The 24,533-nt window shown below is 45.3% G+C and overlaps 1 protein-coding gene across 26 annotated transcripts in view; it reads left to right on the forward strand.

Moving 5' to 3' along the window:
• Nucleotides 1–24,533, forward strand: part of LCOR (ligand dependent nuclear receptor corepressor) — a 118,887-nt gene that overhangs the window by 47,186 nt on the left and 47,168 nt on the right. For 5 of the 26 annotated variants that reach the window (XM_089780265.1, XM_089780267.1, XM_089780271.1 and 2 more), the window contains 6 exons: nucleotides 11–102; nucleotides 1,720–1,785; nucleotides 2,198–4,120; nucleotides 13,355–13,487; nucleotides 19,521–19,808; nucleotides 24,254–24,347. In XM_089780265.1, coding sequence (XP_089636391.1) covers nucleotides 19,571–19,808; nucleotides 24,254–24,347 — 332 coding nt within the window. In that variant the 5' untranslated portion in view covers nucleotides 11–102; nucleotides 1,720–1,785; nucleotides 2,198–4,120; nucleotides 13,355–13,487; nucleotides 19,521–19,570. The other 21 variants (XM_089780262.1, XM_089780279.1, XM_089780280.1 and 18 more) reach the window with 11 other exon arrangements.

Consider the following 24,533-nt stretch of genomic DNA (forward strand, 5'->3'; position numbering starts at 1 on the left):
CTTCTCTTAGGTAAGGTGGTTCGGCCCTTCCCATTGCTCCTGCCACTTCCTGAAGCCTGAATTGGCTTTTTTGGAAGCAGTGTTGCTTGTCTGCCTGACAAGGTGCCGTTGGATGGGATATTTATTTCCTGCTTTTCTTTTTTAAAATAATCTTTCCTCTGTTCTCTTCCCTCTTTCTCTTCACTCATTTATTTTTTCCCACATCACTGTTGCCATTTTTTCCACTTAGACTGCTCTCCTGACATTAAATATTAGCATCAGTCTCCATGTTCATGCAAGATGTACTACCACCATCGATATTGCTCCTTGGCAGTCTTTTAGCAGCTAACTGGCATTAAATGCTAGAAGTGCTTCTAGGGTCTTAGAGCTGATGTTGTTAATGCTTCTAGTGTTGCATGAGAATTGTAGCTAGTATCACATGAGGGAATAGAGCTGCTCCTGGTCTCCACTGGTACTGAGCATGCTGTCCAAAGAATAAGACTTGACATCAGGCCAGGATTCTGTACATGCAGGAAACAGTGCTGCTTTCTGAGAAGTGCTGTTTTCCAATATTAAGCTTTCTTTCTTTAAAGGGTTACCATCACCTTGAATTCTAGCCAGTTTAAAAACAAAACTGAAAGTAATTTCAGGCACTTCTCCCATCCCTGACGCCCCCTGCCAGTTTGTGGTTTTACAATACCGTTTCCTCTTGCAAAAATGACACTGTCTCTCTCTTTGCTATTTTTGAAAGACCTGTGTGAGCAGGAGAAACCAATTAACTGTTCAGAGTGCAATCAAATGCACAGAGTAACCATACTTAGGAGATTTTTTAATTTTTTTTAAAATCTTCTGTGTCACTGCTGGCAGTAGTAGGCAAAACATTTTCACATAGAAATAGGACTGAGGTGACTGTCCCTTTTTGAGACTCTTTGCCCTTTTAGTATTCACTCACTGGTAATGTGTCTTCTGGTCAGTATTGGGTGGTTAATGCCTCTGTAGACTTTGCTTCTAGATAGGAGTTAGATTAATATTGACTTTACATAGTCGCACTAATTTAGGAGGGAGAGTTAATCTTTTTCTGAGGGTGCTAAAATTGATTAGCACTTAAGAGTGGCATAGTACATTGCATGAGGGTAAATCAGACAGTATATAAAAGGTGGGACTGACACTGAATATCTAATGATTTGAATTTGTTTCTTTAGTGGTATAGGATTGCTGAAATTTTCTTCTTTTTAGGATTTCCCCTTCCCATGAAGTTACTAGGGGGAAGTTTGAAAAATTGACTCTGGCCTATGTTATAATTCACAATGTTGAGATTTAGAACAAGGCACAGAAGAGGCTAATGGACTTTTCGCTGGAAAAATTGTACCTCTTTTGAAATGGAATTTAGGTGTTTATTTAAGTAATGAATATTTTGGGAGAGTGCCCTGAATTGAGAGGCACATTATAGAAATTAAAACTTCACATTCTTTCCAAAATCATTTCCATAATGTCTAACATGTCTCTACACTGTAACCCCATTATCTGCAAAAGTACGGGAATGAAACTGGATTCTAGGATGTTATGATTTTTTTGGAAACTTAGTCATTACAGTTGACCTATTGATCTTGGGAATACTAGGAGAAAACATGTTCACATCTGTTCTTGGAATAGATAAATATAGAACTGCTATTGTAAATATTCGGGTAGTGACTGACGTACTTTATCTAGAAAGCTAACAATTCTTTTCTTTGCTTTTAGGGTTTGAAAGTATTCTAGAAGGGCTGTTTGGACCTGGATTATTAAAAGATCTCAGTTTATTTAAAGGTATTCAGTCTTTAATTTTGTGTCTTGTTCTGCATTTCTAACCACAGAAGCAATTTCAGCTCTGCCTCTAGAAAATGTGTGTTACCGTGGTGATTTGTGCTTTTTTCCCTCCCCCCAGGCAATGCTCACAGTTAGTTTCATATTGGCTAAAATTACTAATGAATGTGCGTTCATCTTTATGTAGCTGGCAATGTATTTGGCGTTCCTTAGAAAGAAACAGGTTCATTGTGCATAGATTAACAGTATATATCTCTGGAATATTTTGGGGATTTAAAACATGTCAGAAACCAAATCTGCATCTGCAGGCCCTAGAGAAGAATGTTGTGAAACAGGTATTTATTGGTTTGTCTTTTGGCACCACTAAGTTGTGGTTTATGAATATGAAGTAATTTGCTATTCCTCTGATTTACAGACTGTGAGCCCGAAGGTGTTTCTGATTGGTCTTTTGATGAAAATTGTCTTTTCTGCTGCTTGAGAAGAGAAAAAGTGAAGGTAACGCTGCAGATGTATAAAGCTAGTGGGCTGTGCTTTCGCCCACTTGTCCCAGCTAGATAGGAACATAATTATGTAGCTGGAGGAGAATCTGCTCTTTCCCCTACCACTCCTCTTTCCCCCTTAACATTTTTTTCATTGATAAATCAAATGCAAGACAATGGGCAAAGATGTCTCTTCTCGGTGTGTGGGGGTGTGTTGTGTGGAGTTTTTGTTTGTTTGTTTCAAAGACTATTAGGAAAGAAAGTACAGATCCCCTGCTTCATTGTAAGCATTTTGTCTTGCACAGCTGCACTGGAGTCAGTGACTGCCCTCCATGTGGACATGGAGAGATGCAGAGCCTTGTTCCATATCCTGAGACCTGTTGTCTCTGAATTAAGAGGCTGATCTAAAATAGCAGTGCTTTGCCACATTTGTAACCAAGTCACAGCCTGGATGTGCAGGAGCGAAGCCTGTGTCCACATACGCGTTTTGTAACCAGACTGTAGCCATGCCTGCAACGAGCACTGAGCGTAGGGTGTCTGCTCAGTCTGTGCAGAAATATGGGTCTGTAATGCAGGCAGGAAGGGTTAACGGTCAGGATGTGAGTGTGTCACCATGTGCTTGGTTAACCAATGAGCCTGGGCTTGTTGATGAATCTTCACAGTTACCCACCAGTTCCCGGGAGCAGATTGCTGCCCCACATGTAACCAACCATGTAACAGCTGAAACTTCCAGCACTTCCACAGTTACTTAAAGGCATGTTCACATCCTTAGTTACTGTGTCAGGGAAATCTGGGTAGCTGGACCTCTCCACTTACTCAGGAAGTGATCATGTAAAGTAATACAGCACGTGGTCCATTAGCAGGTTCTCCCAGCACACTGGGGGTGGGGAAAGCCCTTCTTTGCTGCAGCTACCACACAAGGCAGTGTGGTTTGTGCAAATAGGAAGTGCCGTACTGTTTTATGTTGCTGGCTCCTAGCTGCTGTGAGCCACAATGCTCATGACATTGGCACCTTCCACTTTTACATGAACATTTTTCTTAGGGCTTGCGGGAGTAGATGCAGAGCTGTTTTGAGAAGGGTTCCTTGTCTTCCATTGAGACACCCCGACCAACACAGTGAGTTCTGAACATAATCTGCTGTTATAAGAATAGCTGTACGGGTCAGACCGATGGTCCATCTAGCTTCAGAGGGAGTGAAGTGAACAGCAATTATTGACTCCTCCTCCCCTGTCATCCAGTCCTAGTGTAGCAGTTAGATGTTTAGGGATACCCAGAGAATTGGGTTGTGTCCCTGCCTGCTGTCCATCTTGGCTTATAGTAACTGGTGGATCTGTCTTCTGTGAATTTATCTAATTCTTTTTTGAACCTGCTTGTTTCTTATGGCCTTCACAACATCCCGTGGCAATGAGTTCCACAGGTTGACCATATGTTGTATAAAGAAGCACTTCCTTATGTTTTAGACTTGCTGTCTGTTAATTTCGTTGAGTGACCCCTAATTCTTGTGCTACGTGAAGGGGTTAAAAAAACTTCTGTTCCTTTTCTCCACACCATTCAGGCTTTTATAGATCTCTATCCTATCTCCATTCAATCCTCTATTTTCCAAGCTGATGATGGATTTACATCAAGGATGCGCTTGGCTATGTTGTCAGGAGCGGATACAAGGAGGAGAGGCCCAGTCTGTGAAGTGGAATCAGATGTTGGATAAGCAGATTTGAGAAGGATTTGGGTGACTCTTGAGTTGCCTATTTAGACAAACAGTCCCACCAAAATAAAGATACTGAAGGGTCTGACGTTACTACGTGCACAGCAAAAATTTAAGACAAGAGCATCTGCAATTTGGTCCATTATGTGTATATTAGGTATGGTCCACTTATTGCTTTCTAGTTGCTAATCTAGCTATTAGCTGAAAGCTTGGCTGTCCCTGCTGTATTGTGAATATAACATGTTAGCCGTTTCTTTCTAGTTGCAACATGTTCTAATTTTGACTGTCATGTACACTGAGTGATATAAACATTAAAGCAGTATTTTTCAAAGTGGGCTGCAGGCCCATGCCACTTTGTGTACAGGGTCCATGGCCCCTTGGCGGGAAACAGCCAATAGGAGCCACGAGGCTCCATGGCTATGGACCCTTTCGGTAAACAAAGTGGTGCAGGCCCACTAGTGGCTTTCCCGCAGCAAGCCCATGGCCCACTGTGAGGAACGCTGCCTTACCGTATAGGCGATAATATTCAGCAAATGTTTACTCTGTAGGGGCACATTAGTCATGCCTTGTCAGGGCTGAGCGCTGGCACCTCCAGGCTTGGAAGGTCATTGCCCTGGGATCTCTGGGCTTGCATGTCGGTTGTGAAAGTCAAGAGTAGTTTGAGCCCTAAGCTCTGCACTTACTGCATCCCTTGTGCCGACTAGGAGAGGCCTTTGGACTGTCGGGTGCAATTGTGCTCTCACTGGCCAAAGGAACTTTAGAAGGGGGAATGCAGCGAAAGAACCCTTGAAATAATATCGGGACGTGAGGCTCCTCGTTAGCTGAGCACGTTAGGCCATAGGAGGGTTTGGGTTAGGATGGAGAGATGATAAGGCTGCGTGTCGGTCATCACAGAGTTCCTGTATCAAAAGGGTTTAAGCAGCTGGAAGATGGCGGGAGTGGCTGCAGTAACAGAAGTGTGTAGATGCCAAGGCCGGAAGGGTTTGTGATGGTCACCTAGTCTTGCCTTCAGATTGGTATGAATAGTTGTTGATAAAGTTTGTGTTCATAACAGGAAGCAGGTAGGAAGGCTCCCCGCAACTGCTGTGTACAAAGACGATTGTGGCCTCTGCCACGGTGACAAAGGAGCTGGTATGATCCTACTTGTAACTTCACTGTTACTGCAGTAAAACTAATTCTGAGAATTGATTAGCCTCCCTGGGTCCACTGTGGGCTTCAACATTTGTGCCCCTTTTGGAACCCATAGGATTTCCCACTTGTCCCTCTCGCTTTCACGACAGCCTTTGGAGAAATGGATGTGGGTGGGCAGTGCCACTCCATCTGTACTAGAAGTGCCTGGGGCTGTGTGAAGTGCTTTCTTTCCCATCGAAAGATGGATCTGCCTATCCAACATTATTTGCAACCATTGCTGGTGTCCTTAGCTCACATGTAACACCACATGGGAGGGGCTGCAGGCAGTAAGGTGTGTAACTACCTTATCTTATTTTATTATTTGAATTAAAAACTCGCTTGACATGAAATTGTGGATGAAGAAGGGTGCCGTTTAACTTGGAGTGTGTGTGTCTCATACTAGTTTGCTTGAACCCTTTTCTTTGCAGTTGAACTACTTCAACCATCTCTTTACCTGGTTTCTCTTGGAGTTCTCGGCTGCACTTTCCATAACAGTGCTGTAATTATTCTGTATCTCTCTGACATAAGATTTCAGTCAGTGAATGCTCCCTGTGCTGCCTGCCTCCTTGATACAGCAGCTCTGTTGGTTCAGTTTGCATCCTGCCTTTTGAGGGTGTTAGAAGGGAGAGGAACCGTGCGGGGCAGGTGGCGATGGTGCTGGTGTAGGATTAGTGTAATTGCAATTGCAGTCAGGAGGAAAGCACTGCATAGACTGTACAGCATTGTGGTGCCCGTCACTCTCCTCTTTCCCCTTTCCCTGCCCTCGCTTACCTCCCGTCACCACCCTTACTGTTTCTGCCTGGGCGACTGGATTGAACCGCGAGTCGCTGCACTTCTCTGCTACACTCTGCGACCTCAGAAGTACCCATGATTTAAGTAGTCTCCTCCTCCTCCTCCTCTCTCCCTTGTGCACATCAGTCAGTGCAGCTGGGTGCCACTAGCAGGCTGTGCTCAAAGGAAGCTCAGGACTGGGGTGGCCGTGGGTGGTGCAGGTGCTGTTGCAGAGCTAAGTAGGGGGTAAGGCCCCTCGCTCTTGGCTCTAGTCTGTGCTGAGTGTTTTGCCTTCCCAAGCAGGCAGACTCTCACCCATTTTTTTAAAAGGAGAGAAGACCGTGTTTCTAACTGCAGTGCACTGAAAAGATCAGTGTACGGGTAGCAGTTGTTTTGGAGAGTGGAGATGTGGATTGTATGATTTTCATGGGAGAATAGCGAATGCGTTGGTTGAGAATATTCAAAAATAAAACTGAAGCACACGGAGATGACTTAACTTGCCTAGTGTCAGCCAGCAGGCTGGTGGCAGAGCTGGGAATAGAACCCAGGTCTTCACTCCAGTACTCTATCCACTAAGCATCACTGCCTCTCATTTAAAGCACTTTTGTATAAAATGGGAAATAACTGGCAACTCCCAGTCTCCCAAATTCTGTGGATCTGGCAGTTTCCTAGAATCCAAAGAGTTGCACCTACTTTGTATAGCGCTTTATATTTTGTTAATGAAATTGGTGCAAGAAAGGTGTTATGACAATGTAAAATATCACACATTCAGATACCAATTCAAACTTACCAGCAAATATGACATTTAAAAAGAAGTACCTCAGTGTCTTAGACACCACACACCCCAGTGTACAAAAACGGCCTTTCCAGCTTAGCTAATCTACCCAGCCTGAGTAAATGTGGAACGTTTTTATGTGTAGTTGAACCTGGCTAATTCTTCTTTAGCCAAAATGAAAACCTGGTAACTTGCAAAATCCTCTGGTCTCCACCCAGTCTATAGCACAGATTTAATAGACAGTGTTTGATAGTGAGGTCTAATATTTTATAACTTCTTTAACTGAAATACAACCAATATAATTAAGGTTTTGCCTAATAACTTGATAGCAGTTGCACTTTTAAAAATAAGTGAACAAATGCACTTAATGTTTAATTGTTTGCATATTTACTAATTCACAATTTGCTGAAACAGTTGCAAAAAGACATATGTTAATTGAGGCTTCCTTAAGAATATTTAACGTAAAATGAAGTAATCTTTCCTCTCAAGTTAGAGCTCAGTTGGAATGCAGTGCTCTGTATTTTGGAAAACCCCATAGCTGAAGGGAAATAAGCTCTGGAGAGAGCATTAATAACGATGAAAGCTTTAGCAAGCAAGTCCTGTGAGGAGAGTTGAGAGATGAGCCTGTGCAATCTGGCAAGTAGGCATTGCCATCCGCTGCTGTGTAAAGAAATGCAAAAAAAGCGAAAGGCTAATTAGTGTCAGCTAGGGGAGGCAGAGAAAGCATTGGAGCAGGATGAAGCTGCAATAGGGAAAAGTGCAACACATTTTTCTAGATATTTAAATTCTAAACAGTGGGAAAGAGAATGAAAAATGGTGCGAGAGTGCACTGAAATGAGCTGGATGCAGAGATGGAGCAGACGACCTTTCCTGAGCTTACGTACACAGATAATTGTGAAGAGAGTAGTATGTTGCAAGATGGAAACCCACAGATGAGAGAGCGCAGGCTAGCCATGTCCTTAGTGATTTAAAAGCCCAAACTACTTGAAACATTTTTTTCATACTCATTCATTAATGATAGTATCATCTTCTTCACGTGCTTAGTCAGACCTGCAGGTGGGGGGCAACAAAAGGGGCAGTTGCCTAGGCGGAGCAGTACCAATGGTGCAGGTAGGTGGGGGCGCATATGGAATCCCTGACTGCCGGAAAAGCGTACCCAGCAGCACAGGTGCAGCACTGCCCTAGTGTCAGGTGAACCATGTCTGTGCAGGTGTGTGGCTTGTGCCTGCATGGACCAGCAGGCGTCCATTGACGGTTTTGTCTTGAGGCCTGGAGTAGTTGTGGGTGGACTTTCCCGCAGTGAATAGTTGTCGTAGTTGTTGTGCCTCTTTCGAAGCTTGCGCCTTTTCTCTCTAAAGGAAGAGGCAGGTGAAGAAGGATTAATGGTGCTTGGGTTTATGCTGGGACACCCACTACTTGGTTGCCATTGAATCACTTGAAGCTCTTTACTCTCAGAAGAATTTGTCATTTTTAGTTGAGAGATTGGCAAAGGAAGCTCCTGAAAGGGGTTGGAATCCTGATTTTGAAGTTGTAGAACTCAAATGGTTGTGATGGTTTTAAAATGTGTTCAAAATCATTGCATACTGTTAGCGTTAGCTAGCGTCTAGGAGCCCTGATCATGGACCTGTTTGCTCTTTATTTGAATAGCATCGAGTACAAGAGATGGTCCCTGCTCCAAGGAGCTTACCCAGACAAGAAACAGCCTGGGGGGATGGAAGAGAACCATGAGACGTACCACTGGTGTCATGCTGACCAGTATCAATGTCCTGGATGTATCACTAGAGACTGAATAAAATCTGACACCTGGATTTCATCTTTAAAAATATCCAAGGCAGCTGCACTGTCAGTTTTTGTATTGTTTCATTGTGCTACAGTGTGATAGGGAAGGATTGAAACCAGAGTGGGTAGCTTCTTGTGGAATCATCCACTCCCTTCTGTGGTTGTGGTGGGTATCATTAAGTGACTTATACCTGACTCTGAACATACTGTGCTATTTTTGTTTTTTCTAATTCTGTAAATGGATGGGCTTTGAGTGTGTTTGATCCAGGTAAGTCAGAATGGTTTGAATTTGGCACACCTTTAACTGAATTCTTTCTATGGAACAAGAAAACAACCTCATTTTATGGAATAAAAAAGTATTTGGCCAACACATGAGGCTTTTCTTAAATCCAGGTAAGACATAATTGCTTTGCTGTGCGGTGCTATACGTCGAAGAGCCACAGAAGTTATTTTTTGTGGTCATCTCTAAAAATTGCTAGACTAGTGGTGATTCAATTAATTAAAAAGTAGGGCAGTTAATATAGGAGCTATGGAGGAATACTCTTTTCAGCATTTGTATGCACAAATCTATATTCTTAAACTTACAAATAGATCTAGTATGGAAATTAGTCAAGACTGCATTCACACAGCGCTTTCTGTTTTCCCTGGACTGGAGAGAGGATGCAGGACCCTTTTTTATGCAAGCACTGATCAAACTGACCTTTAGTTGGAAGTTTAGTTCTGTTTGTATAAAGCATTTGTAGCTTTAATAATGAATGCGGGGCTACCTAGGAGAGGTGAGAGAGGTGTTTCTATAATTAATTATCTGTAAAAACAAGTCCAGTGGCACCTTAAAAGAGTAACTATTTTGTTACCTCATGAACTAAGAGTTGCAACTCACTTCATCAGATGCATGAAGTGAAAGAAAAACTGATGGTGGGGATACAGAGATGGGAGTGTTGTATCCGATCTAATTCAGTCAGTGGGTGTGGATAAGAAGGTGAGGATAGCTAAAGTGGAAAATTACTTATTGTAATGAGAGAGCCATGCTCAGTTCCTGTTCACACCTACTCTGATGGTGTCAAATGTGAATAATCCAGCCCAGCAGTTTCATGTTGCAGCCTGTTTTGGAAGTGGGCTTTTTTGTTTTGGTTTTGGTTTTGGTTTTTTTAGAGTGGCAACTTTCAGTGTGTCCAGGGAGGCTAAAATGTTCTCCCAGTGGTGTTTGTGTTACCATCCCTGATATCTGATGTGTGTTCATTTATTCTGTTGCACCAAGACAGTCCGGTTTGTCCAATGTAGATGGCAGAGGCGTATTGCTGGCACTCGCTGGCATGTATCCCATTAGTAGATGTGCAAGTGAACAAGCTGGTGATGGTTGGGCTGATGCGGTGAGGTCCTGTGATAATGTCACTAGCATAGACGTGTGGACAGAGTTGGCAACAGGGATTGGTTCCTGGGTTAATGTCCCTGTTGTGGGGTGGGGTGGGTAGTTGGATGTGGGTGTGTTTCAGATTGGAGATAGTCATCTAGAATAGGTTGTCGACCCTTGATGTGTTGGAGACGTTTTAGCTGGGGGCTGTAGGTAATGGCTGGTGAGGTTCTGCTGCTTTCTTTGTTGGTTGTGCCCTGTAGCAGGCAGCTTCTGGGTACCTGGCTCTGTTTCTTCACATCTCCAGGTGGGCACTGTGGTTTTAAGAATGGTTGATAGAGATCCTGTGTCTGTCTGAAAGACTGAAGCAAATACAGTTGTATCTTAGGGCCTGGCTCTGGACTAGGGTTTCCCAACCTTTGGGTCGGGACCCAAATATGGGGCGCCATTACATTTCAAAAGGGTCACCACGTGTCTCCCCAGGTGGCTCTGCCCTCCCTCCTCCCCGTTTTTGAATTGCCTTGGGTCACCAAGTCTTCCTGAATTGTCAGAATGGGTCCCCATCTGGAAACGGTTGGGAACTGCTGCTCTAGACAGTGGATCATGTAATGTCCTGGATGGAAGCTGGAGGCATGTAGGTAAGTAATAGTGGTCAGTAGGTTTCCAGTATAGAGTGGTGTTTGCCACCATCACATAGTGCAAGTAGAGGAGGGGCACTTGGGGGGGGGGGATTGGAGCTGAAGAAATCAGCCATAATTGAATTAGCTCTGTAACACTACCTGTACCCCTCCTGTTTTCTTCTTCTTTCACTTCATGCATCTGATGAAGGGAGCTGTATTTCACAAAAACTTATGGCATAATAAAATTGTTAGCCTTTAAGGTGCCATTGGACTCCTTGTTTTTGGTTGAAAGCAGGCTAACATAGCTACCTCTGTAAGTTACATTACATATATTTGAATTATGTAAATTATAGATGTTTTATAACAAGGCATGCTGACATTGAACTTATTTCCAAAGAAACGTTTGATAGATTTCTGCTGTTTGCGTTAATAGTAATTGCTTGAACAAACAAAACCAGGAAAACTCAAATGCCTCATTTTGGTGCCTTTTTAATTTTTAAAAGTTAATAATCAGTTAATGGGGGAAAAAGCTGGTTCAGACTGAGAGGGTAAAATCCCCCATTCATTTTGAATATCTGACTTCAACCATGACTTAATTTGGAAAACCACCTTCACCACAGTTCATGGGACTTACCCTCTGCATGCTTTAATGGGAGTTAAAGGGGATTAAATCTGTCAGACTGAGAAACTTCCTCTAAAGTAAAATGAGGAATCAGCCTCTTTCCTCTCAGTTGTCAGGGCTTAGATATTAGTGACACATTCACACACAATTCACATCTGTAGTGGCTCATTTGTGCAAACAACTTTCCCTTTTCTATTTGGCCCAGAAAAGCGATGACGCTAGGTTTGCTAAATCTTATCTCGATCACATTTGAAAAATAATTGATCCTGCATTAGCTAGGTTAACCTTTTTGTTGACCTGTTTCTTGATAATACTGTACTACGCTTTGTAACCTACAGAGAGAAAGCTTGCAGGACGAGAACACACATCTGTCCTGTAAACAGAGTTGGTTGGTATTGAAGGTTTCACCGGAAGAGTAATTTCACATAATGCAATTCCCTGCAGGCTAATTTTTGCATATGCATTTTTTGTTAAAAGTCTTAGTTTAATGGTAATTGTGTAGTGCCCGAAGTGTGCCAAGAGCTCCGGTGAGAAGCTCTGTAGCAATTTGGTTAGGCAGACCCAATTTATAATACATGTTCTAGAAGAAACTTTATTGCAATAGCTGTGGTGTCTTCTCTTAAGGGGGCTGACAGGTTGGAGCTCATGCCTGGAGTCCCTCCAAGCATAAGCACACTCACCTGGTGGCTTTGTCCCCTTCTGAGACCCTGCCCTCTGAAATTTTCTTTGTGGAAAATGTCTCTACCTGCATGTAGCCCCTCTCTTGTACAACCACAAGAACATTTCACATTGCTTCACAGTACAGTAAACTTCCGATAATCCGGTACCTTTAGGACCCAGGGGGTGCCGGATTATCAAATATGCTGGACTATCAGAAGGGGGGGCTGAGAGGCCTGGGGTGGTGTGGGGGGGATGCCACCCCAGACCCCTCATAGCCCCCCCTTCCGATAGTCCGGCTCTGCCCCAGGTATCCCCAGTTCAGCCACTGCTGGTCAGTTTCAGCAACAGCTGAATCGGAACACCTGCAGCAGAGCAGCTGGGGTGCTGCCGGGTTGGTCCGGTAGCGCTGCCCCTTGGTGCTACGAGACCAACCTGGCAGCACCCCAGTTGCTCTTGGGGACGCATGGGGCAGAGCAGCTGGGGTGGTGCCAGGTTGGTCCAGTAGCGCCAAGGAGCGACGCTACCGGACCAACCCGGCAGCACCCCAGCTGCTCTGCTCCCAGCGTCCCGAAGTCAGCCGCTGCTGAAACTGACCGATGCTCTTGGGGACAGCTGGGGTGCTGCCAGGTTGGTCCCGCAGGGCCGAGGGGCAGTGTTACGGGACCTACCAGCAGCACTCCAGCTGCTCTGCCCCCGGCTTCCCCGATTCAGCCGCTGGTCAGTTTCAGCAGTGGCTGAATCGGGGAAGCCAGGGGAAGAGCAGCTCCAATGGTCCGGCTGCCCGGAGCACTTCCAGGTTCCTGATGGTGCCGGACCATCAGATGCCGGACCAATGGAGTTTTACTGTAGCAAGTCATGGGGGTTATTTTTACCATCAGAGCGATATAAGCGAAGTGAAAAAGGCATAGTTATGGAAGTTATTAGACCATAACTGCATTTTAACCTTTCTAGACTTCTGACTGTTGGATTTTTAACTACAGTTTTCTAATTTAAAAATAAAATGGCCGTGCCGTATATACACTCCTCCCTCACTGTCATAATTGAGCTTTTTGTTTTGAAATATTCTTAAAACCAACCAGTTGCTCTCAGTTGAGTTTTAAGAGGGATTTCAAAAGAGTTTGCGATTCATCAGCTCGTTTGTATGCAGTTTTATGGCAGTACTGTGACTCTACAAGGTTGTACTCCATGTAGAAATTGGTGTTATGTGTCTTGCAACAGACAGTGCTCTCAATTCATGCTGTTTGCCTGGAAGCTGTGCAGAATGTGGGGGTGGGAGGAGTATTGTGTACCTTATATTTCATATAGAACTGAAAGTTCTCAATGAAGTTTAAATATTGGAAGCCAGTTTCTTGGCCAAATGCAAGGTGAAAAATTCAGATTCCTTCCTCGGTGTATCATTTTCTCTCCTGCTGTCATGCTGGAAGAAGCGTTAATTACCCTCTTTAGGCTATTTAATATTTTGGCCTTCCCAACACACTGACTTTCATGCCTTTTTATTCGGGAGGCAGTCATTGCAGAACTATACAAAAGTTTTTGTTGAAAAATATTTTTGATGGAGCTGGTATTAGAGTGCTTGGCGACTGATTGATTCCTCCCTGTGGTAGAAGGAGAGATTTTTACAAACTCTTTTTTTTTTCTTCTAGGAACACCTACTCAGTCTGGATGAGCCAGCTTCAGAAGCTGGGCAAGAAGCTCTACTTAGACAAGAGCAAGCAAAAATCATTCGGTTTGAGAGGCAAGCAGAAGAGTTCCTCAATGCAGTCTTTTACCGAAAAGGTTAGTCTGAGTGAAAGAATGGCACTTCTGGCCCTTTGCATGCAGTATTAGTGTCTCAAAGACAGCCTGTTGGAGTTGCCAATGTTCATTCAGTGTTGTCAGTTAATTTGCCCTGTTAATGCTTTTAGTTTTAGAAAGGGGCTGGAAGAGGTACCTACTGCAAACCCGTCAGCACGGGGGGATTTTTGGGGGTTGGATGGTTGCGTTTTGAGGGAGCCATATTCCGTGTTTGCCCAGCAGAATGGCCCCTCTAGTGCAATGCAAGGGCGAGTAGGGAGTGTGTTAGAAAATAAGCAGCCATTGGATCCATTCTCGTGGTGTCTCTGCCTTGCAGTCAGCACTGTGAAAGCAGGCGTTCTCTGACTGGCCTGTGGTGGCCTTCCCAGTGAGCCACAGTATTGCACGCTTGGAGAGCCATGTTGTGATCAGCACGGTCAGAGTGGAAGAAGCCCTGTGCTAACAGAGGTATTCAGATGATGCTCTTCTCTCTGGAAGGCTGGAAACTCACTCTACATCCTCTGCCACCTGCGGAACAGTTGCTCCAAAATTGCCTGTGAACAAGTCTTGAATCGGAGTGCGTTGTACATCTCAGCATAACCCCCCTGTGCAACACTGCGAGATCCTTCCACCACACTGACTCTGGGTGGGTGACAGGAACCGAATCAGAAATTGATTTAGCCAGTCAGCATCTTGCCCTTCCAATAACCACCTATGTAAAGCCCTTGAAATAGATAACAGTATTTTATCCCCTCGTTATGACTGTTACCAAAGATGAATAAATCTGAATTGTATATTATGAGCTATTACGTAAAATACACACATCTCATAGGATGATATGAAGGTTGGCTATTGCATTACAAAAGTCACAGCTGAGATGAAAATTTTTATTCCCAGCTCCTCCTCCTCAGCAGCTTTTACTGTTTTGGTAAAGTCAGAAGTTGCTTTCTGAGTTCAAATTTCTCGTGCTCCTTCTCAATCCAGAAAAGATTCAAAACAAAAGCCTGCAGAAAATCTGTTAAACCCCTTCTGAGTTGTATAGGGATGGAAACGGGGTTTTTTATTCACTGAATAAGAATTTTTTCAATCGCTTTGCACTTGCGAAGTTAGAGTGAATTGAAAATTTCAAATGTGGCATGTAGATAGGGCTCTGAAGCATGAGCACCCTCCACATTTAAACAAACATTTTCCAGTAATGAAATATTAGCCGCTGAGAATAATGCATGTGCTCTGCGGGTGCAACACACCTTTTTGTGTAGCAGAGTTTAATACACAGAATGAGGCTATCCAAACAGACATGTGGAAGAAGGCTTCATTGATGTATTTATTGATATAGAGCGGTGGTTCCATCTGCAATGAGACTGTAGGGTCTGCAGAAAGTTTTGGAAAGGAAAAGAAAAGTGAGGATCGGGCCCACTGCAGGACTGGGGCTTTGTGCCAGGCAAGTTTAGCCTGGGGCTCAAAGTTCACGACCGGCTGCACTCTGCCTCCCGCCTTCAGGGAATGGGATCTTGGTACCCCAGGAGGCACCATCCATTCTCCCGCTGCCAGCTGCACTGCCGTTTACGCTCCAGCCCTCTTCCCCCTGCCCAGTCCCGCCAGGGGCCCGACCCTTCCTTTTCTTTTCCCTTTTTTCTCCCTCAGGGCTCTGTGCTGGCCTAGGGCAGATTGCCGGGGCAGGAGCTGCCTTTGGCCATGAGAGCCCCCTCGCCGTATCCTCTGTGGATTGGCAGGGAACAGAGGGGGCAGGAGCTAAGGAAGCAGCATGGGCAAGGAGACGTGCTGGCTGCCGCTTCCCACTGCTCTCCTTCGGACAGGGGGCGGAGGGGGGAGGGGTAACATTGAAAAGGGGTCCATGCGCGCACAAAGGCTGGGAGCCACTGATGTAGGGCTTAGTTCTTCCCTGCATCTGACTTGCAGTTTTCATGCCGAAATGCCACGTCCTGGCAACAGTTAGATCAGAGGGGCTGCTCTAAGTTCACCCCTGCCGTGAGGTACCCCTGGAGTGACTGGCAAGGCAGAGTGTGAGCGAGAGCTCTGGGGCACCTGTGCGTCCCTGCACCAAGGAGAGAAGGGCAGCGGCTGGAGGGCTCCATGCCACTGGCTTTCCACCAATGCGCAGTTCCCCTGTGCAAAGAGAAGTTGCCACTGTCAGCCTGTAGCTCAGGCAGGGTGAATGCAGCCCGTTGTCTGCCGGGCGGGGGCGGGGGGGAGAGTGAGTTTGGCTACGGGACAGTAACAGCATGCTTCCCAGTGCGTATTGTAAATAATCCTACTTATTTATCAGCTGGATTGTGCCTTTAGCATTCCGAGACTCTGGAATGCGATATCAAATATTCATGAAAAATCCAATAATTGCCATTACCTTCAGTTGTCAGTGTTTTACCTTGTGGCCGAGTAGGACCTCCTCCTACTGGTCTCAGGTGAGACCATGACAATTTTGGTATTATTTTACAGCCTTTGTGTTTATTTAAAAAAAAAAAAAAAAAAAAAAAGAGGTCAGGATCTTAGTTTCATAGCTCATAGTGTGCCTTAGTGCACCAAAGTCCATTGTATTTTTCTTTCTAGTTGAGAAAATGTTAAACTTATGTTAGATGTGTACTTTTCTTTTAAAAAACTATTATTTTCTAATTCACTATCGGTACCCAAGAGAAGTGTCCATTTGGTTTCAAGAGACAGTGCATCTACATCAGCAAGATTTCTGCTGGTGGCTGTTATGCTCAGCTTTATTCTTCTGTAGCATTTATATATGAGGAGCATTTTACAAAGAATTCTCAAATTTCAAGTGATGTGTAAGTGCTGTGTGCTTTATTTCTATTCCCTAGTTTGTGCTCTTTTGTCCAGAAAAATCTTAATTCTTTATCACGAGTAAATGAGATTCTGTTGAGCCGCTCTGCCGTGGAAGACACAGGACCATCCCTGTGGCTCTGAAGCAGTAGGTTACGGTGATATATATATCTCCTGTCTTCTCTCCATATCTGGAAACATGAATTGGTCCAGCTGTAAGCCATGCCTCATATTGTGGGCAAGTGCACCCACCTGTAATTCACCTTGTGTGACACTTCCCCAGGGCCCAAGCAGTTTTCATGGTTTTGAAGAGTTCTGCATCCTCCTGTGTATACCTTGAGGGGATGTGTTAAAATTTGTATTAGTCGCCAGCGCCTAGGTCTGCGATCTGGGCTTCACGAACTTTGATTCTTTTTACTGTCTTTGGACCTAGCTTGAACAGACCGTAATACAACATGGAGGGAAAGGAAGATCTCCCTAGGTGAAAAGAGCTTTTCTATACCCTTTGTGTTACGATGTAAGACTCGTGAATCTTGCTTGTCTGTTCTGTATATTATGTACCTAAAATCTTAGGCACAACTTAGCTTAAGATGAAACTTATTCTCTGCCCTTAATAGGGAAACCTCCATTAAGGACTAGCATAATGTACAGAAATGCATTAAACAATTACATAACCCTTTAGGAAGTTTAGGGTGATTGTGCCAGTAGAAGATTACAAAACGTGATTGCATAGTGGATTACACTTCACAAGGAATAGGAGGTTGTTGATATTTATTTATTCATTTATTTAGAGTTAAATTGTGGCTTGTTTTATGCCCCCTTGCAGAGACGTAAGGAAGTTTAAGGTCTCATGTATGCCTTTGGGCAGTGCATCTATTTGTGGTCCTTTTCTCAGGGCTGTGGTAAGTCCATAGTCAAGCCCACATTTTGTATTTTACAGACAAATAAAATGGCAGGTTCCTGCCCCATTCATCTTTTACTTTTAATACAAGAGATGACAAAGACTGGGAAGAGCACGGCTTAGAACTGTATAGTCCTCGTGCAGTACATAATAATACCATCCTCTCCTTTTGTTCTAGAACTAAGTGTTTGTCTAAGGCTATGTCTGCACTACAGGCTTCTTGCAGAGGAAACTTTTTGCGGAAGAGATCTTCTGCAAAAACTTCTTGCGCAAGAGCGCATCTGCACTGCAAAAGTGCCTCAAAAAAGCGATGCACTTTTACACAAGAGAGCAACCAGACTGCATGGACATGCTCTCGAAAGAAAGCACTGACAGCTATTCACAGAATGGCCACCAGGGCACCTGGGCTTTTTTAGATATTGTGCAAAAAGACAGTCCCTGTCCCCACACACCTTTTTGTGCAAGAGCTCTTGTGCAAAACAGTTATTCTTCATAGAAAGAGGAATAACTCTTGCGCAAAACCCCCCTCCATTTGGTCTATTTACTTGTGCCCAAATGTGCTTGAGGTGTGGGTGCTCCAAGTTTTTGCACAAAAACTCTGCAGTCTAGACATAGCTTAAATGTGTAAGTTGAAAGTGCAGCACCACAGCTCTTTACCCCAAGTGTGGCCATGTTAGGAGCGCTGCGGGGGCAGATCTCTCCTAGCACACCACGGGTGGATCTGCACTGCACCCATAGCTAGAAATAAGCTATGCAATTTGAGCTATGCAGGTTGTGTAGCTTATTTTGAACTTTGGCACTGTCTGCACAGCACTTATTTAGAAATAAATGGCTATTCCAAAATGCCCCTTTCTCATGGAATGAGGTTTACAGGGACATCAGAATAGTGAGCCCATTAGATTTCAGAATAATGGGTGCACTTAAAAGACATGGAATAGTGTAGACGTAGCCTATGGAAACCACCTCCATGGGGGGAGTAACTAACCGCTGTGGGTGTGTCCCCCCAGCACTGTAGCCTGGTTCACACCGGTGCTTCGCAGCCCTGTAACTTGTGCTTGAGAGGGCGAGAGTCAGCCCTGAGCCAGAGTTACAGCACTGTAAAGTGCCGCTGTAGACCTCACCTCCTCAGGCATCTCAAGTAGATTTCAGTTCTTCAGGGTAAATGAGCACTTAGGTGTTGATTTTGCTCCATTTGAAGATGCATTACATTGGCTAGCAGTAGCCCATTTCGAAGCTTTAGAAAATGGTTTGTCTATTGCACAGACTTATCTGACTATTGCCTCTGATACTGCAATGGAGACTGAGTATTAAAAGCTTCCCAAATCACCAGTTTGGCCAAAGAACAAGTACTCCTCAACACAGAGAGGTGTCTGCAAGCTGGTGCAGCTGGTCTGCCACAGCTACTGCAGCACAGAAGCTTGGATCTGCTGCCTATCCAAAGCATGACTGTTCGAAATAGTAATACTGTAAAATGCCCCCTTGGGGTGGGACAGTTTACTGGTTAGCCTTACTCTTAATGGGTGAGGCTTATGGCTTAAGGGTAACCAGTGGGGGCTTGAACAGCCCCTGTCTGCGGCAGGCCCAGCGCCATGCAGGCAGAGGCTGCTCTGTCTGGGATGCCAGAGCAGCCCCTGCTTGTGGCCCAGCAGGGGGTGGGGTGCCGGGCTGGAGCGGCCCCCTTCCACCCCTTTAGTCAGCTACCCAGGATGTACTCCCTGCTTTCCCCATTTCACATCCTTATCAGTTGCTTAGCACTTACTTTAAAAATAGACGCGAGTTTTTATTCAGGGCCTTTCATATTAGAGGACTTCACTCAGTGATGAACCTAATGCTGCAGTGACTGTGTAGTAAGGCATTGAAGGGATTCCTAGAGCTTCTCCTGGCTTTTAGATAGCATGACTTTGGAGTCTGCAGCTTTGAAAAATAAGGCCCCTGCTACGGGATGGGTTGTGGGGTACCAGTGTGCTTTTGAGGAAGTGACGCCACTCTTCCGCTGCAACTCGCTTCTGTTTTCTGCATCCAACTTCTGTTTTGTTTTCATACATTTTCCTTCATGGGTCTGGTTCTTCCTTCAGCGTCAGCTTCTCACACTGGCGCATTTGGGATTTAATTATGGGGGAGGGTAAAGATTTTAGGAACTGTTACTTAACTCTTTTAGGAATACTGTTATACTACGGGATTATGTTTATACATATCAAAGCTTTGTTTCTTAGGTATGATAAACTGTATCTGCTTTAAGATGAGAGATCTTTAAGAAAAGCTAGAGAATGAAATGTCATGTTTTGATTTCAAAGTTTTACTTGTAAAATTCTTCCTTTAAAGATTTTTTTTTTTTTAAATGTTTACAGACAGTCCTAGGGTCTCTGACCCCAATATTCCCCTAGTGGCCCGGGAGATCATGCAGCGAATGATCCGACAGTTTGCTGCTGAATATACCTCAAAAAATAGCTCTACTCAGGACTCCAGCCAGCCCAATAGCACAAAGAACCAAAGCCTGCTGAAAGCATCTCTGGTCGCCTCCTCTCCCACGGCTGCAACTGCTCAGAACCCTGTGCTCAGCAAACTTCTCATGGCTGACCAAGACTCGCCTCTGGACCTTACTGTCAGAAAGTCTCAGTCAGAACCTAGTGAACAAGGTATGATTATTACCAAAATTATCTTTCATTCAGTTGCGATACGCTAGAGGCATTCTCGGCACAAAGCTGGGAAGCATGAGAAGTGTAAACTGTTAAACGAAACACCGAACGGGAAGTTTTAGACCCTATAATGCATGGTGTGACGTAGTAACTGATAGGGTGGGAGAAGTGGAGGTGCTACAAAAATCTGTGTGCCTTGAACTCGAGAGGGGTTGGCAAGGCTCCAAACCGGCTACGAGAGCTCTGCTGTGAACATGTGCAGTGTGTTTATGTACTCGCTGATGAGGCGAGATGAAGTAGTTAGGAAGCTTTTATTTTATTTGATCAGAACAGTAGTCCTGCATCCTGTGGGGCTTGGATTAGGGGTACAAAAGCGTACACGGTTAAACTAAGCATTGTGGTTACACACAAGCCTCCCCTGCCCCCTCTTGCTGCTGTCTCTGTATCAGAGGCAGCAAGGTGTGTGCGTGGGGGGGGGGGGGGGGGGGGAACCAGGTACTTGTGGGGAGCTGGCTTTTAAGCAGGCTGCTCATGAGCACCAGCTCCCGCAAAGCTGCCTCCCTTCGCCCTCCTCCCCCCCCATGTGTAAACATGTAACGGCTGAAAATGTAGTGGTTACACATTTACAAAAAATGCTTTCTAACATCCCTAGCTTGGATTAGAGGCAGTATTTTCAAAATACTAGTTATTCTCTGGTACATTGCTTGACAAATGCAAGATAAAAAATGGACCCCCCTGAATTATACAATGATTTCCTTGTTTGTGTTTAGCATTTGTGCATAAAAATACTTTTGAGTATAGACAATATATTCTATAGTGCAGTGCTGTAGAGATTGTGTTAAATGGATAACCTTGCTTTCTGTCAAACTGCTTTTAAAGAACAAATTCTCGGAACAGCATTGTAGTATCTGAACATTTTGTCCCCTCTTTCCTGAAACTGAATTGAATAAGAGGGGATCATGTGTCTGAATGGAAAGGAGCTTTTAACTGGATTGATGATTCAGATTAACCCTTTGAATGAACTTCATGAGAATTTGTTGTTAAAACGTGCTTGAAATGAACACATGAAAAATAGGGTGTACCCCATATCAGGAAAGCTGATTTTGAAAATCTCTGCCTTGTATAGACAAAAAGGGTTGATTGAAAAGCCTTCAGTTACTTATACATACAATTTGGGGATCAGCAGACACCTTTCTAATACTCGTAGTGAGAGACACGTCTGTGGAGATTTTGGTAAGAAGGTTAATTCTGTGTGGCTACAAAAACTCAACACGCCCTGGGAACAGTGTCATTAACAAATGCTATTAATGTCACTAACTGCAAGTGGTTACTTCAGCCAAACATGGCAGCAGAGAGCTGCAGTAATGAAGTTGGTGGTAGTGCCATTACATTGTAAGGCTCTGGCAGTTGTAATTCAGCAACAGAAATTTGCTGTGGGCTAAATTTGGTATAAAAATCTCAAATGGATTTCTTGCAAAATTCTAGTGAAAGGTGTTCAACTATTCAGGTCATTACAAGTCCCGTTTCCTCCCAGGCCCTTTCCTAAAAGACCTTTACAGAGGGCATTTGTCTTAGTTCTTTTAATTACAGATGTGTGTGTGTGTGTGTGCTGGAAAACAAAGCATTTACTGATAGATTGCTCAGAAAATGGCTGAATTGCTTTTGTTGTTTTTATCTGCCGAGATAGACAAGCTTCAAGTGAACGTATGGCTATTCCAACTAGTAAAAGTGTTCCTGCGGCAGGGTGCGTGATCGTTTGCAGTGATGCAACTTAACCCAGGGATGGGCACCCAGGAATAGTGCGGGGGGCCACCCATCTTCACCTCAGCGGGCTGCAGCAGCCCACGATCTTCCCTGCACACACACCCCTCGCACAGGGGCACCAGAGCCCCGGACTGACTTAGGGATGTTACATTTTGATTAGGCAGCTAATGGAGTCCTTGGTGGAAATTCCATCAACTCGTTGATTAGTTGATGAGGAGGGGATGGGGCACTCATTATCCCAGCTGCACCTCTGCCTCCCATGGGGGAACGCAGAGCGAGGAGGGACTCAAGCCCCTGCAACATTTCAAAAGCAGAGGCGCGGCAGTCGGGCTCCGGGGAGAGCAGGGGCTATTTGAGTCTCCATGCGCACCGTTTCCCTGCTGTCTCCCCCCACCCCCATCCCCCAGCAGAGACTGTGCTGGGGGAACAGGCTTTTAAGCCAGTCGTGTCCCCCCCAGCACTGGCTCCTGCTGCCCCATCCCCGCTGTTTCTCTCTGACTAGTCGAGTCACTCCTCGGCTACCTGATGAGCACATGCTTACGGGGTAGTCGACTAGTCGCTTACATCCCTAGCGCTGACCTGCTCCTCTCCCTCCTACCTGGAGCTAGAATGCCAGGAACAGCTCCTTCTGGGAGGGAGGGGGAGAAGCGGAGATGAAGCTCCAGTCAGGTAAGTCACAGCCCCCCCCCCCCCCCCCCCAGCGTGTTTTGTGGGCAGCAGAGGAGCAAGTGCGTGCAGGGTTCTGTGCCCCAGTGTGCAAGGGGCACGTAGGGGAGAGGGTCAGTCAGGTGGGCCGCATGAAGGTTGCAGGTTGCTCCCCCACTGGATTAATCCATATACATGTGCGTTATAGTTCACATTGGTATCAGGAGAGATGCAGCCAAACCCTGTTGCGGCCGTGTATTTAACAGACTCCCTTGGAGCGGTTCCAGCGGTATCGTGGCATATCTTTGTTTGGAAGGAAAGTTAGATTATTCCGAGCTATTCCCCTGTGGATGAGGCAGGGGAGCACTCTGTAGGGTTCCTAGGGTTGCCAGGCGTCCGGTATTTGTGGCCCCTGTCCGGCAAAAAAAAAAAAAAACCCACCGAAAATATTGTCTGTTTTTCCTCGGAAGGCTGGTGGGGACATTCTTTTCCTGCTGCGTCGAGGGGGAGGGGAGAGGGGAGTGTGATTTTTTTGCTCAACCAATTTTCCCCCCGCCATGTTCAGGATTTTTTGTGGAAGTATCTGGCAACCCTAAGGATCCCCCCCCCCTTCAAAGGCTCCTCCTGTCGTGGTGACTTCCCTGGCAGAGCAGGGATGAATAGGGCTTCCTTTGGAGCAGTCATGCTCCTTAGGCTACGGTTAAAGTGAAACTGCAGCGTAACACGTGAATATTGCCCTGCTTACATCCCTAGAGGGGCTTGCTAAGCAGTCTTCCCTCGCTCTCAGGTGGGTCAGTTTAGCGATGTCTCTTGAGGGCCGGGGAGGGAAGCAGGAGGACGTTTTTCACAAGCTGTCCCCGTGGAAGTTCCCAATGTAAACCAGCTCTCGGTGTATTTGCTTGAGAAGGGAATTCTGCTTCACTTCATTACTATACTTGTGTAATTACATTGAGTCTGGGTATTGCTGCAGTATTCACTAGATGCCTGCTCATTTCAATTTGGCATATGCTGCGTTCCCAGACAGAGTGGATGGAACAATGTGCCAAAAGAGGTGGGTTTGGGAAACACAGTAAATGCATGTCGCATGGGCAGTTTGAGACCACGTGAGGACTCTCTGCATATTTGTTTGTTTCATCGTGAACATAAAGATTGGAGGTGCATACTCAGGCTGGGCATAGCATGGCAGGTAGCTCTGGTATATCTCCTCTTTGCCTTGCTCACATGTCCGGTATCTCAGAATGGCCAGTAATCGCCAGCATCGGTGCTTGTCTCTCAAACCACTGTTTGTGTTACAGATGGACGGAGCCCCCCATAGTTTTCAGGGAGTTTCGGCCAGGCTTTCCGTAGGGAAGATCGCTTCCCCATTCTCTGGGGGCAGGAACCTTGTGTGAGGTGGGAGACAGAGGGAGAGGGGAACAAAAGTAAGGTGGGAGGCATGGTAGAGAGAGAAGGAAGTGGCTGTAGCTGGAAATGCTTCTGGCGTGGAGCATGAGGAGAGAGGCAGAAGAGGGAAAGTTCCCAGCTTCACCACTGGAGCACCTCATGCTGGTGTAGGAGAGGGAGGTAAAGTTGCACTCTTAGCAGCTGAACAGGGGACTTGCTTTTTTTAGATTGAATTTCCAGCCTGAAATTATCCCATGCAAAAATTCCCCCAGGATCTCAGAAATCAAGAGTCAAACCAAAAAGCAAAGACTTTTTTACCCAGTATTTGAAAGCCAAGCTCATGGCTTTTTGGAAGCTGTCGTTTTTATTCTGGAACCTCGTGTGTTGGGTGCTGCAGTGTGCACCTACCTGTTCGTGTTGCCTGGTGCTCTAGTCCTTTCCCTCTGCTAGCAAAGAGAAGTCAATTACGCCACACTCTGCCAGTCCATGTAGTGACTGTGATCACAGCTAACGGGAGGCCATCGTGTGTAACCAAGTGGGAAATGACGAGAAGCCATTGTACCATCTAGTGCCCCGACATGTTTTTTACCGAGGGCAAATCACAGCTGCTCCTGGTTTTTTCCCCTCCTCAAGTGTTGCTTATGTCTCTGCAGACGGAGTGCTTGATCTGTCCACTAAGAGAAGTCCTTGTGCCGGCAGCTCCTCTCTGAGCCATTCTCCAGCCTGCTCCAGTTCTGCAGGGAATGGGTAAGGGAAAGTCGCTTACAGCCTTTTCTTACAATCATTGACTTCAGTTGATTTAGCATAAATTTGTCAGTTGCCTCCTGGTAACTGCTACTAATTAATTTGGTTTTAACCTTTTGGAGTAATGAGTGTTCTGTTATGGGCCTTTGGCAAAAAGAAAACCAACCTTCTTCCCACCTGCCAAATAAA

This window comes from Pelodiscus sinensis, chromosome 8, assembly GCF_052426305.1.
Source record: "Pelodiscus sinensis isolate ZL-2025 chromosome 8, ASM5242630v1, whole genome shotgun sequence".
In the NCBI taxonomy this organism is placed as follows: Eukaryota; Metazoa; Chordata; order Testudines; family Trionychidae; genus Pelodiscus; species Pelodiscus sinensis.